The 14406-nt window shown below is 54.4% G+C and overlaps 1 protein-coding gene across 1 annotated transcript; it reads left to right on the top strand.

Moving 5' to 3' along the window:
- Positions 1 to 360: 360 nt before the first annotated feature.
- On the top strand, positions 361 to 1863 carry LOC130601023 (uncharacterized). Its single transcript, XM_057412814.1, has 4 exons — positions 361 to 592; positions 769 to 1043; positions 1219 to 1293; positions 1624 to 1863. Exons 1-4 carry the CDS (start codon positions 361 to 363, stop codon positions 1861 to 1863), a joined length of 822 nt encoding a protein of 273 aa, XP_057268797.1.
- Positions 1864 to 14406: the final 12543 nt, after the last annotated feature.

Genomic DNA, 14406 nt, shown 5'->3' with positions numbered 1-14406 from the left:
GCAAGTTGGGGGAAACGAGTTATAATCTTCCCCCGGCCTTAACCGACCGGGGATGTCTGTCCCTAGTTTCTCTGTTGCTACAGCGGCGATTTTCTTTTCCGATGTGTATTTTTTTATGCAATTTATTACTTCTCTCCAAGGCTTACCAAGTTTCCTTGCCGTTTTATCATCATCAAGCATCGAGTCAAATAACTCATCACCAAACTTTCGCCACTCACTCTCCTCAAATACTGTATTAGGAACTACAAAAAATCCCTTAGCCTCCCCTAAAGAAGGGGATAACTGCTTCAGTTTTCTGAGAGGGATATGTACAGTGTAAGTTAATATTCAGGGATCTTTCTACGGTGCCTGGAAAGAGAAATGCACATTGGAGGAGCCACGTCCCACGTGCAAGAGCTGGCCTTGCCCTCGGGCTCCAGCAGTGCCTACCACAATGCCTGTAAGTGCTACGTGGAGACGGTGGAGGCTCTCAAGCAGATTGGGCAAATGAGACACCTCTATGCTGCCCTGAAGGAGCAGGTGGCCCAGATAGAAGCCACCAGGTTGGAGCAGACTGAAATGGAGAAGCTGCACCTGCTCCTCCAGGAGGGAGGTGGGAGCTCTGGCTGGGAGGCTTGGGGGGGGATGTTTGAAATGCTGGGTCTGCAGCTGGTAGGGAGATGGCAGAGTGGGGAACTTGGGAGGGGGCTGCCAGAACCATGCCCGGCTGTTTGTGCTTCAGTGTTATGTGGGGGAGTTCCTTGCTGCCCCCCATATTGTCTTGTAAAGTCTGCAGCATAGAGGGAGATTCAGGCCGTGCTGCAAATGTCCTGCTGGCACTGAGAGCCTATGGCCACTGGCCCAGTAAGCCAGGTCTGTCCCCGTGGGGCAGCCTCCCCACCTGGCCTGGCACTACCTTGTTATTTTCCTCCCTGGAGCAGGACCAGGAGGTGCTGAAGCGCATCCAGGCTGCCATCCTGCAGATGCAAGGGGAGTATGAAAAGCTCAACTCTGTCACGGGGAGGCTCCTGGATGACAGTCGCCAGCAGCAGAAAGATATCGAGGTAGATGGCTGAAAGCCCCATGGGCTTAGGGCCTCCTCCAGGCAGAGCCCAGGTTGGGGACCACAGGCGATTTGCCCTGTGGAGATTAAGAGTACCTTTCCCAGAGTATTCTTGCAGGGAGTAGAAGCAGGGGTGCTCCTGCCACGATGTCATAGGATGCTTTCTGTGTTGGAAGGGTCTGTTGCGGTCCATGGAGAAGCTGGAGAAGGAGAAGGCAGACAAGGACGACCTGGAGCTGGGAATGGATGAGGTACAACCTCAAGGGGCCTAAGCAGCAGCCAGGGGGTTCCTGGGCAGGGAGACAAATGCCCCTTCTTCCCTGGGAGGTTGGTGGGAGAGCTGGCCTGGGGGAGGGAGGATTTCTAGCCCAGCTGCAGGTCCCTCTGTCTCCCCCCAGGTCCCTTGGGCTGGTAGGACAGACCCCCTGGGGGTGTGATGGGGCGGGGGGGGGCCACACAGCCGTGGGAGGAACACAGTGGTCCTGCAGGAGTGCTTTTGCCTCTGCCCCTGCAATGAGCTGACCCTGGCTGTTGCACCTCCATCCTTTCCCCACCGTTCTCCTGCCTTTCCCTGTTGCTAGAAAGCAGACAAAGGCGCCTTGGAAAGCAAAGTCAGCCGCACCCAATTTGAGGCGAGCCTGGAGCTGCTGAACAAGAGAAACCAGGAGGTGCTGAGCTGGGTGACAGGCCAGGTGCAGGGGCTGCACGAGGTCCAGCAGCAGCTGCGGGAGGAAATGGCCTCCAAGGTGAGGGGCGGCTCATCACCGCTGCGCAAAAATGGCACCTTCGGGGCTTGGTGGCCCAAGGCAGCATCCTCCTGAGGATTCCTGCTCCTGGCTTTTCTGTGAGGATGCAGCGTCCCATCCCGGGGCGGCTGGCTGAGGGAGTGTGTCTGTCTGCAGCTGGATCCTGGAGCTGGGGCCATTCCAGCAACAGCTGGATGAACGCTGGAAGGGGAGCCTCGAGCAGCTCAAGGAAATGGCACCACCAATGGAAACTGACGATGCAGCTGGGATTAGGAAGTGAGTGCAATAGGGACAGCACTCACCTTGTTCCCGCTTTGTCCTTGCCTGCATCCCCTGTTCCCACGGTGCTCTGGGTGCCTGTGGCAGTGGTTCCCATGGCTTTGGAGGTTCTTGGGCGCTCCCCTCTGCGGATACTCCTGTGCCTAAGATGAGGTGGAGCTTTTTCCCAGGCGGGAGCCCACAACCAACCACTCTCCCTCGTCCTATCCCCTTTCTTCTGTAACCAGCCAGCAGGCTGGGACCTTGTTGGTGTTGGGCGGGATAAACCAGGCTCAAAACCGAGTTTCCCAACTCACCCGGCCCTTTCTCCCCTCCCCAGGCAGCTGCTGGTGGATTTCCAGTGCCTGTCTTGTGACAGGCAACTCAGCATGCAGATGCCTGGCTCGTGAGTACCACCCAGCACAGGCGCATCAGGAGTCTGCATGGGTGGGATGGGGGGAGGTGGGTGCTGGTGGTGCTCCAGACGAGGCATGGGGATCGGGGTGTCTGCCTGCGAGGGTCCGATCGTGCCCAGCACCCTCCACAGGCCTGCTCGTCAGCGGGAGGATTAGGACCCCTCCCTGAGGGCAGCGGGCAGGGGATGCCGTGAGGTACAAGCCTGTGGCGGTTGGGGTGCTGCCATGAGCCTGGGTGGGTCATTTGTCCCCTGTCACCCGCTGATGGCTCTTGCCCTCCCCAAGCCTATCCTGCCCATCCTGTCCTTTCCACCGCTGGTCCCTCACGTCACTGGGCAGTCCTAACCCCATTCGGAAGACGGAGGAAATCCACAGGTAGGGGACACGGACCCATCCCTGGGGTGCATGATGGCTCTGCCCCAGCAAGGGAGAGTCCTTCCCTGCATCGGGGTAAAGGGCTCTGCTCCCTGGGCAGGGCAGGGGAGCAGAGATGTGCCACAGAGGCTCAGCTGTGCTTGCCCCAGGCCTGGGGCTTTTACAGCCTCGCCACTGTGCTGCCCCGTCTCTCTCTCAGTGGCGCTGAAGCCACATGTGCTGAGTTGTGTGTTGAGTGTTCCCATACCCTATCCCGCAGGGAGCGGATGGCTGCATGCAGGTACCCCACCGTGCCACGGCAGTGTGGGGGCCAGCGTACCCTCACACACCCACTGCAGCGCAGCCTGCGCCTCCAGCCGGTCCAGCCCAGCACCCTACAGACACTCCAGCCACCCACCCTGCTCCCCAGCAAGGCAGAGATGAAGAAAGAAGGGGTCTGGTGCGGGTGACTGAGGTTGGGAGGGTGATGCTGAGCATCTGGGGGGGCGGGGGGGGGGGGGATCCATGCCTCAGTTTCCCTAGGAGAGCCGGGTATAAAGGGTTGCTTGGGGATGCTGAATTCAGCCCCAAGCTTTAGCCAACCCATTCTCTCCTCCCCAGCAGGACAAGATAGAGCTGTTAGGGCAGGGCAGCCGCAGGGCTGGCCCCTGCCCCTCAGACCCAGGCCCCACTGGCCCACTGGAACACAGGTCAGCTTCATTCCACAGCCACCTTCTCCAGGTACACCAGCCCCAGCCGCCCCTCCAGCCCCGCAGGACGGATGCAGCATCCCGGCAGCCGGGCAGGACTTGGGGTCACCGGCTGAATCCCAGTGCCCCGGCACCCCAGCAGGCACGGAAGTAGCTCCCAGCAGCAGCAATAAATGGTGATGCTCAGCAAAGCGCCTGTGCGGCCTGAGTGGGGGAACCCTGGCTTGGGATCTGCCCTTGGCCTGTGGCCACGTGTCACTGAAGGAGCTGAAAACAGCCCCTGGCCACCCTCCCTGCTCCTCATCCCCAGGGTCTGGGCAGCCTGAGGTGCTGCGCTCCCCCTGGCTCTTCCATGATCCATGTGTGGCTCCGATGGCCCCTGCTAGGGGAGCCTGTGGCCCCAGAGTGGGGCTTGGGAAACTGTGCGGCAGCACACGGTGAGGGACAGCTCTCAACTCTCTGCTAAAAGCAGGGAATTTGCCCGTATTGTTGCCCTTGTTTTCTGATTGTGAGTAATGCAGTGGTATTGGTAAAGAGCACAGCGCAGGAAGGGGCTTCAGGGCTTCATGCTAGGGTTGGCTTCCTTGCTGTTCTTGTCAAGGAAGGCAACATGTGTGGCTGTACTGCTTCTGGCATCCAACTTAGATCATACCCAGCCCTTAATTCATCAATAAGCCATGACATCAGCTAGCTGGGGCCAGCCAAGACTGTGGAGATTTGGTGCCTTAAATTGCACAGGAGAGCTAACTCCCACCATAACTAGGCTGTGTGGACTTCTGAGGCTAGGGCTCAACTCCCCTGTCTTCACAAGTCTACAGAATAAAAGCTTAACACTGTGTCCCATTGAAGCCAAAGGACTGTAGTCATCCGCCCATATGTGGCTGTTAAGAGACTGTGCTGTTGCCTTCACTGTCTGTGTGGACCGTGCAAGCAACAGCCTTCAATCCAAGACTGTAGACCCTTGAACTGTCCTGGAAGCCCTGGTATCAAGCTTAGATGTAGAAACATACACAGCAGTTACCTATAGTTAGGTGAGAGGAATGCCAGTACAGGTGTCTATGGGACTGTAAGATGCCTGTGATGAAGTGAGCTACTGCAGAGGATCAAGAGATGAGACAGAGGTTTGTGCCCAATGCACCAGGCTGCATTAACCAAATGCCACAGTGCTGGGCCAGTGCCTGTGACAGGCACAGCCGTCACGATAACATGTAAGTGGCAGTGTAAGGTCACAACTGCTCTGTTTGTGTAAGTCCCTTATACCCACCTGGACCTCAACAGGGCTTGAAAAGAGGATGTGCACCATCTCGGCGTGGTCTGTTGAGGCACCGCTTGGGTGGGTAGGAGCAGTAGTGGCACTTGATCAACATTTTGTTAGATCATTATATTCCTAAGCTTTATTTCCTGCTACTTATGCCTGACGGCATAAATTCTTGAACAGCAAAGGCCATCCAAGGCTCCCAGCTTCTCGCTGCTCGAATACAGAGAAGATTTATCAGAATATAGAGAGGTGACGCGGGGATTTTCTGTGTGCATGCGATATGTTTTTTCTCTGTTTGCGGAACCAGCTGATCAGGAGAGCAGTGTGACTTCTGACAAGGGAATTATTCTTGGTGCAGCAGAGGAATAAAAACCCATGCGTTGTTTCTTACTGTTGAGAGCCCTTGAATAATTAGGCTTTTGAACATAGTGAAATATTTAGTGAAGATGACGAGAGTTCAAGCAAATGCAGATGCAAGCACATGAGCAGGAGAACAGCACAGCCGGAAGATTCCCCTTATTTATTCCTTTCTGCCATGTGTTTGCACCTACAAAGCTAAAATACTTCTTGTAGCAGGTCTTTCTTTGGTTATCTTTTATTTTTGCTTCTGATACCGGTAGTGAATTCCTGTAGAACACAGAAAGTGTGCAGGATAAGGAATGCACCAATATGTCATCATCTGGCACAGGAAGCAGCAGGGCAGGACCTGGAAGAGATTCACAGTTGGGGACGAGATTCAAATGACATTTCTGAGCTTGATGCATGACGCGTGCAGAAATTAGTCCAGCACGGTGCTGCCAAGAACCCCAGCTCTGCTTGGGCTGCCGCATAATGCTGAACACAAATGCACTCTGCAGGTACTTCATTTCTCTTTGCCCGAGAGATGCGATCTGCACCTGCATGTGCCCACATCAGTCCTGTGGGAGAACTCACCCGGACTCCTGAGCCTCTGGATCTCCAGAGATGTTCTGTTAGGTCCTTGGAGCATGTTTCATCCGCACTTGCATGTCTGTGTTTCTCCACCTGCAGTGGTTCAGGGTGGTACCCACTCTTATCGTAATACTCCAGTTGATGGAGCACTCTCCTGGCATATCGACGGTCTTGGGTTTACTTCTCAGTCTGTTTTGCAAGGGTGAGGGGTTGGATCCACATCTTCCTGATTTCAGAAGAGCCAGAGCCATGAACAAGGAGCAGCATTGGGTCTGGGAAGCAGGTTTCCTTGAGGCTGTTATGAAGGCGCTGTGTCTCTTGGTTGCTGAATCCACTCCATGAGAGATGAGCCTTCCCAAATGCAGATAAAGGAAAAGTGACAGCCACGTCATGAAGGAAATGACAAGAATTCCCTTCATGAAGGAAATTCAAGAACTCACAAGAATTGTCTTTGGACCAGATGTCACAGTGGCAGTGGCTCCTGAAACACGGGGTTGTCTGTGGTGCTTGCTGATGGAAGGGATCAAGCCTTGGAAATGGCATAGCACACAGGGAACTGACATTAGTGGACTCCAGTATGCACATGCCAGCTACGTGGAACCGGGCTGGCTTGTAGCTGCGTAACTACATAGAGACCTGCCAGCCAGCCTCTGCACAGGCAAAGCTCAGCCTGTCCTCCCTCAGCTCTTCGCTGCCTTCCTGCTGCTCTCTGCAAGCATTCTCAACCTTTGAATAGAGCTGATCCTACAGTTCTCTGAGCATGCCCTTTCTCTGTAAAATTCAAACGTCTCCTCCTCTGAAAATAACCTCTCCCCAGTTGCTTTAGCCAGGTGGAGATGCCCTCGGGGCTGGCAGCTGGGTCCGACAGCCTCAGCGTGAGTGTGCCGTGGAAACAGGGACAGGTGACAGAAGGATAGGGGAAAGCAGTTGCAATATGCTACCCCTCCCTCGGGGGCTGGGAACAAGAGTAAGATTAAAAAGACAATAGGAGACCCTTGTCACGACATTTCACACCCCAGAAGCATTGGGGTGGGGGAAGAGCAGTCCCTGGTTCAAGTGCCCCAGTGGGCTGTGGTTTGGGAAAGATGCCTGTCCGGGGGCTTTTCTCCATCTGCTCTGCAGCCCTTCACTGCTTGTCATGACTTTAGTCCCCTAAGGAGGCTGAGTTGGCCATGGGATGTCAGAGCTGCAAGGCTGGACCAGGCCACCAACTGAGCAATGTCCCAGAGCCCAAAGTCATTGTCTATCAGAAGGAGGTTGGTGGTGTGATATTTCTGGACCCTGTTTCCTACTGAGTCTATAAAGACGTAAAAGTGAGATACGGGGCGGGGGGGGGGGGGGGGGTGGGGGGTGTGTGGAGTATGTTTGCATGACTAACAGAAGCGGATAAGTGCTTCAGTTTTCTGAGAGGGATATGTACAGTGTAAGTTAATGTTCAGGGATCTTTCTACGGTGCCTGGAAAGAGAAATGCACATTGGAGGAGGGATTCCTCCGCCAGAAATATAAAAAATATAATATAATATAATATAATATAATATAATATAATATAATATAATATAATATAATATAATATAATATAATATAATATAATATAATATAATATAATATAATATAATAATAGTGCCGGAGAGTAGGGGCTAGCAATCTATTTCCTGGAGGTATCCTGAGCAATTTCTCAAGTGTTGGCTGGCTCAGCCCTCATCATGTCTCCACACACAAGTGCATTCACATGACTCTAACACCGGTCAGCAGCGGCACGTACGGGAGGAAAAATTCCAGCTGTCCTCTTGCTTTGCAGCTTTCATACCACTGAAAGGTTCACGGGGGCAAGTGCCTTCCTGATCTTCAAATACATGGGCAAAATGTGGGGTACACTCCATTGAAACTTGGAGCTGGAGGAAGGCTGATCAGCCACTGGCATCTGTTCTCAGCGAGGCCGGATGCGTGAGAGTTGCAGCGTGTTCTCTAGCCCTAGAGCTGCTCTGTAACCGTACATTTGGGAAGTGGGAGGAGCTCCTTCGTGTCCATGGGCCCGTATGTCACTGTCACTCTCCATGTCACTGTCACTCTCCACTTTAACTTCTCAGGTTGCACAGCTATCTCCCAGTCTCGATTCCTGCATTTATCTCTGCAGCACGAATGCGCTCTAGGAGCCAAATTAATATCCTTGCTCTTGTATCCTTGCTCTTCTCTCTTCCTTCTCATTTTCTTTGCTCTCAAAGAAGGGATCCCTCTGTTCTCTACTACCGATTCTCAGGTGCCGATCACTGGTCAGATGGTGCTGCCACGGCATGGGCAAATACGAAAAATGGGTGGCAGGAGATTTCTTCCACTGAGGTCTGTTCGGGCCTGCAGGGAGATGCACTGTCCTGGGAAACATGTTCAGACCGTCGTGCCCAACAGACGGTCCAGCTGGTCCCTCCCCAGCCTCCACCTGCCCCTTCAATGGCTTCCTGAAGTGAGCCCCTTCTTATTTGCTAGGTGTCTTCTGCTTAGAGTCGTGCTCTGGCCAGTTCAGCTATTTGAGATCCTGCAACTGCAACTTCTCCTGAATGACCTAGTGTCTTATTAGGTGTATCTGCCTCTGTGCTTCTTTTATAGGGTGTCTTACTTAACTTTCTAGATGATGAGGTGTTTTAGTCTACATGCCATGTCTTGCTGCTTTAAGCAGCCCTGCAGGAGGGAGGTGTCGGTTCTCTGGCATGGTCGGACCTGGAGGTTTCTGCGGGAAAAGATGTTCTTGAGGATTCTTTCTGTCAGTACTTGTCTGATGGGTGACTCTGCTTCCAAGATGTTTTGGAGTCCTCTCCTTCCTCGGGTTGTGTGGCAGCTTGTGTCTGCCTGTGCTGCTTTTTCCTGCTTGTGCAGCTCTTTGCTCTGGAGCGAGGTGCTCAAAATGGGTGTGGTGATGCTGTCTGCAAGGAGGCGCAGTCCCGCATGCAAGGAGGAATCTGCATGATCCAGGAGGCGCTTGGCTTGGTGAGCTGCTGCTGGTATCCCCAGGAGGGAGCTGGCTTCTTGTTCCCCTGCCTGCATCACCCCACATCTCCCTGCGGACCCGGTCCTCCGGCCTCGGATGTCACCCAGTGTGAAGGGCACTGAGAGGGAAGAGTGGGAAGGGTGCCCCAAGAGGGAAGCATGGGAGCTCAACCCACCCTACCTGGAGCCCCGGGGAGGGCAGAAATGGGCAGCACTGCCTGCAGCTCAAGCTGCTGGCAGAGGTAACTGTGTGTGTCCACCCTAGTGGCGCTAAGGCACTTCTTTCACCCATGAAAGTGCCATGGGTGCTGGGAAGGAGGGTCAAGATCTAATGGTACAATACAGCAGCAGCCCCCCGGCACAAGCCTGCCCAGCGCCCTTCTGTCTAGCGCCCAAGTTAATTTGCAGGTGCTTCTGTTCTGTCCTGCTCCTGTGTCCTGACTGCCGTCCCTCTCCTCGCCCCACTGTAGGGGAACCTCCAGGATGCTGCCGGCCAGCTGCCAGGCCTCGGCAACCAAAGGACTCTGGCCAGTGATGTGGTATGTTTATGAGCACGCCGGATCCCGCTACAGGACAGGAGATGGCTGCATCCCTGGGGGACCAGTGCAGGCGGTCCCTCTGCACTAGGGCATGGTCCCCAGCAGTGCTGGATGTGAGGGGGAGTGCTGGGGTGGGCCCCACCATGCCCCTGGCTGCATGGCTGGGGTAAGCCCTTGAACCCTTCCTTCCCCAGCAAATGCTGAAGAAAAGGCTGGGCCTGTACCCGAACCCAGAGGAGGTCAACAGCATAGTGCACTGGGACGTGCTGGAGGATTGCCTGGTGGGCAGCAAAGGAGAACGAGGTAGAGATGGAGGAAGACCCAGAGGCAAACAAGGAAACCAATCTGCCACCACCAGGTCTCCCACTTCAGATGTGGATACCCCAGAAGGGGCAAGCTCAGTGCTGGGATCTAGAGAGAGCTCAGTCGGGCTGAAGGATCCAGAGACAGCTGTAACGGCCCCTAAGCAGCTGGCAGGAGTTCCCTCACATCAGAGGAGGGATGCTAGCACCAGTGTGATGACGCAGACAGCGTCTCAGGACGTGCAGACCACCGGCCTGGGGACACAGCCACCACAGCCGGAGTCCACGGGCACGCAGACCAGCAGCCTGGGGACACGGCCAACTCAGCCGGAGTCCACAGGCACGCAGACCAGCAGCCTGGGGACACAGCCAACTCAGCCAGAGTCCACGGGCACGCAGATCACCAGCCCTGGGACACAGCTGGAGTCCACCGTCCCTCAGACCACCATCTCAGGGGAGCGGCTCAGCACACAGCTTCACCGGGCTGGCCCCCTGGCAGCAGGGACTCTCTTGCCGACAGCCCAGGGATTTGAGATCCCACTCGATGCTGATCCCAGGGCCACGTCCCACGTGCAAGAGCTGGCCTTGCCCTCGGGCTCCAGCAGTTCCTACCACAATGCCTGTAAGTGCTACGTGGAGACGGTGGAGGCTCTCAAGCAGATTGGGCAGCTGAGACACCTCTATGCTGCCCTGAAGGAGCAGGTGGCGCAGATAGAAGCCACCATTGGGGTAAAAGGACAGGAGGGGGTTTTGTTCCCTGTGGGGCTGCAAGGGAGCCCAGGAGGGCTGGGAGCATCCCATGCTGGGGGGGGTGAGGGATGCCCCCTGAGCAACTAAGCTTGTGAAGACTAAGCCTGCCTGTGCCCCCGTCTCGCTGGCCAGGTCCACACTGCAGGAGGTAAAGCGGGACATGAAGGACCTGGCAGAGCATCAGCAAATAAGCAAGGCTGCACTTGGATCAGTTGGTGACCCAGATGGGCGAGGAGGGGCAGGAGCAGGTGAGGTGTGGGGGGAGCTCCCACCACCCGCTGGCTCTTTGAGGTGGTCCTGGTGGGATTCCCAGCCGCATCCCAAAGCTGGCTGGGGCCACGGAGCCTCCATGGCACTTGGGATTGTTGGCTGCATCTGTCCCGTCTCAGAGGTGACTCCTCTTCCCCTTCTGCAGCTGGAAGAGGTGAGAGCGATGGCGAGCACGGGGCAGGAGGAAGCAGTATGCCCCACGTGCAGCAGCGACACTAGCATGCGTTTGGGGCAGCTTCTGTGGTGCTATGAGAAGCTGCAGGGGCTGGTGGACTCCCTCATGTCGAGGAAGAAGACGGGCAAGGTGGTGCGGCAGCTGCCAGGGAAGAGCCAGGTAGGGAGATGGCAGCATGGGGGACTTGGGAGGGGGCTGCCAGAACCATGCCCGGCTGTTTGTGCTTTGGTGTTATGTGGGGGAGTTCCTTGCTGCACCCCATATTGTCTTGTAAAGTCTGCAGCATAGAAGGAGATTCAGGCCGTGCTGCAAATGTCCTGCTGGCACTGAGAGCCTATGGCCACTGGCCCAGTAAGCCGGGTCTGTTCCCGTGGGGCAGCCTCCCCACCTTGCCTGGCACTACCTTGTTATTTTCCTCCCTGGAGCAGGACCAGGAGGTGCTGACGCGCATCCAGGCTGCCATCCTGCAGATGCAAGGGGAGTATGAAAAACTCAAGTCTGTCATGGGGAGCCTCCTGGATGACAGTCGCCAGCAGCAGAAAGATATCGAGGTAGATGGCTGTCGTGGTTTAAACCCAGTCAGGTAACTTGTTCACTCACTCCCAGTGAGTGGTGCCAAGCTGACAACAATCAAGGTCCGTGTCCGTCTCCCCCCGCCCTGCACCGGGGCTCTCCCCTTCCCCGCTCCCGGAGGAACGGGGAGGAGGATCGAGAGAGTGCAACTCCTACGGGTTGAGACAAGAACAGTCCAGCAACAAATCACCACCGCTACTATCAGCTAAAACAATGATAAGGGAAAATAACAAGAGAAGAGAATACGATACCACCGGCCAAGAAAGCGAGTTCCACCCGGAAGCCCCTGTCCTTCCGGGTAACTCCCAGTTACCCCCCACCCCGGGCATGACGTGCTGTGGTATGGAATACCTCCCCGGCTAGCCCGGGTCAGGCGCCCCGTCTCTGCTTCCTCACAGCCTCCCCTCCTCCCTGGCAGAGCATGAGCCTCACAGAGTCCTTGGTCAGGGTAAACATCACTTAGCAACAACCGAAAACATCGGCTTCACCAACACTGTTCTCAAACTAGAAGTCAAAACACAGCACTGCACCAGTTAACACAAAGGAAAAAACATGACTGATACTGCTGAACCCAGGACATTATCCACCCCTTATTCCATACCATTCACGTCGTGCTCAGATCCCACATTTTCAATACACCATCGCTCTCCCACATATATACATCCATATACATACAGACCAAGAGGAAAAAATCATTTTCTTAGTGCATGGACCAATCCCTATAATGCTGCCGAGTCCATTCGGTCCATGATGTTCCAAGTTCATTCTCTGTTGGGATGATGGCTGGAGGGAAGTCAGGGTCAGTCGCTGGTGACCTGGAGACATCTAGTTGATGGGCTATAAAAGCATTACACAGCAGGCAACGGCATACAATTGAGTTCACTGGCTGTTTTCCCCTAAAATCAAATCCCCTTGAGGTATACATCGGACTTCCCCATCTTCCCGCATTACCCACCAAGTATATCCAGGTCCCTGAGCAAAAGCAATCCCACGAGTGGGTTTGCCTTTACCTGAAACAGGAATAACCCAGACTGTCTTCCCCAGCAAATTCTTCATATGCACCACGGGAACTTTGTCCCCCTCTACAATATGTAAAAGTTCTGACTGGGCTGGGCCAGCCCTGTTGGCAGATCCTCTGGTGTTGACCAACCAGGTGGCCTTTGGTAAGTGTGTATCCCAATGCTTGAAAGTTCCCCCACCCATCGCTCTCAGTGTAGTTTTTAACAGCCCATTGTACCGTTCGATTTTCCCAGAGGCTGGTGCATGGTAGGGGATGTGATATACCCACTCAATGCCATGCTCTTTGGCCCAAATATCTATAAGGTTATTCCGGAAATGAGTCCCATTGTCTGACTCAGTTCTCTCTGGGATGCCGTGTCGCCACAAAATCTGTTTCTCAAGGCCCAGGATGGTGTTCCGGGCAGTGGCATGGGGCACAGCGTATGTTTCCAGCCACCCGGTGGTTGCTTCCACCATGGTAAGCACATGGCGCTTGCCTTGGCGGGTTGGTGGCAGTGTGATATAGTCAATCTGCCAGGCCTCCCCATATTTATACTTCAACCATCGTCCTCCATACCAAAGAGGCTTTAACCGCTTGGCTTGTTTAATTGCAGCACATGTTTCACACTCATGAATAACCTGGGCAATAGTGTCCATTGTTACGTCCCTCGGTCACGGGCCCATCTATATGTTGCATCTCTGCCCTGATGGCCTGAAGTGTCATGGGCCCACCGGGCCAAAAATAATTCACCTTTATGTTGCCAATCTAAGTCCATCTGAGCCACTTCAATCTTAGCCGCTTTATCCACTTGTTGGTTGTTCTGGTGTTCCTCAGTGGCCCGACTCTTGGGTACATGGGCATCTACATGACGTACCTTCACCACCAGGTTCTGCACCCTGGCAGCAATATCTTTCCACAGTGCAGCAGCCCAGATGGGTTTACCTCTGCGTTGCCAGTTGCTCTGCTTCCATTGCTTCAACCACCCCCACAGGGCATTTGCCACCATCCATGAGTCAGTATAGAGATAAAGTACTGGCCACTTTTCTCGTTCAGCAATGTCCAGGGCCAGCTGGATGGCTTTCACCTCGGCAAATTGACTCGATTCACCCTCTCCTTCAGCAGTTTCTGCAACTTGTCGTCCAGGACTCCATACAGCTGCCTTCCATCTCCGATGCTTTCCCACAATACGGCAAGAGCCATCAGTAAACAAGGCATACTGCTTTTCACTTTCTGACAGTTTATTATATGGTGGGGCCTCTTCAGCACGCACCACCTCCTCCTCTGGTGACATTCCGAAATCTTTGCCCTCTGGCCAGTCCATGATGACTTCTAGAATGCCTGGACGACTGGGATTTCCTATTCGAGTTCGTTGTGTAATTAGTGCAGCCCATTTACTCCATGTAGCATCAGTTGCATGATGTGTAGAGGAGACCCTGCCTTTGAACATCCAGCCCAGCACGGGCAGCCGGGGTGCCAGGAGGAGCTGTGCTTCAGTGCCAATCACTTCCGAAGCAGCTCGAACCCCTTCATAGGCTGCCAGTATCTCTTTCTCAGTTGGGGTATAGCTGGCCTCAGATCCTTTGTATCCCCGACTCCAAAAGCCGAGGGGTCGACCTCGAGTCTCCCCTGGAGCTTTCTGCCAGAGGCTCCAGGTAGGACCGTTCTCCCCAGCTGCAGTGTACAGTACATTTTTTACATCTGGCCCGGTCCGGACTGGTCCAAGGGCTACTGCATGAACTATCTCGCGTTTAATTTGCTCAAAGGCTTGTTGCTGCTCAGGGCCCCATTTAAAATCATTCTTCTTCCGGGTCACATGATAGAGAGGGCTTACAATCGAACTGTAATTTGGGATGTGCATTCTCCAGAACCCCACTGCACCCAAGAAAGCTTGCGTTTCTTTCTTATTAGTTGGTGGAGACATTGCTGTTATCTTGTTGATCACATCTCTGGGGATCTGTCTACGTCCATCTTGCCATTTTATTCCCCAAAATTGAATCTCCTGTGCAGGTCCCTTGACCTTACTCCGTTTTATGGCAAAACCGGCTTTCAGCAGGATTTGGATTATTTTCCTCCCTTTCTCAAAGACTTCTTCCGCTGTATCGC

Source organism: Pezoporus wallicus, unplaced genomic scaffold (genome assembly GCF_028554395.1).
Source record: "Pezoporus wallicus isolate ANWC-B61680 ecotype Strahan unplaced genomic scaffold, APGP_CSIRO_Pwel_v1 scaffold_6885, whole genome shotgun sequence".
Lineage (NCBI taxonomy): Eukaryota > Metazoa > Chordata > Aves > Psittaciformes > Psittacidae > Pezoporus > Pezoporus wallicus.
The sequence above is the reverse complement of the archived record's forward strand: the minus strand, read 5'-3'. Positions and strand labels throughout refer to the sequence as shown.

What these genes read in the sequence shown, in the direction of transcription:
- LOC130601023 (XM_057412814.1), top strand. Translation starts at nt 361, where the DNA reads ATGCACATTGGAGGAGCCACGTCCCACGTGCAAGAGCTGGCCTTGCCC. An exon ending in AGCAGCAGAAAGATATCGAG is followed by an intron (nt 1,044 to 1,218) that starts GTAGATGGCTGA and finishes CTGTGTTGGAAG; the next exon opens with GGTCTGTTGCGGTCCATGGA. An exon ending in TGGAGCTGGGAATGGATGAG is followed by an intron (nt 1,294 to 1,623) that starts GTACAACCTCAA and finishes CCCTGTTGCTAG; the next exon opens with AAAGCAGACAAAGGCGCCTT.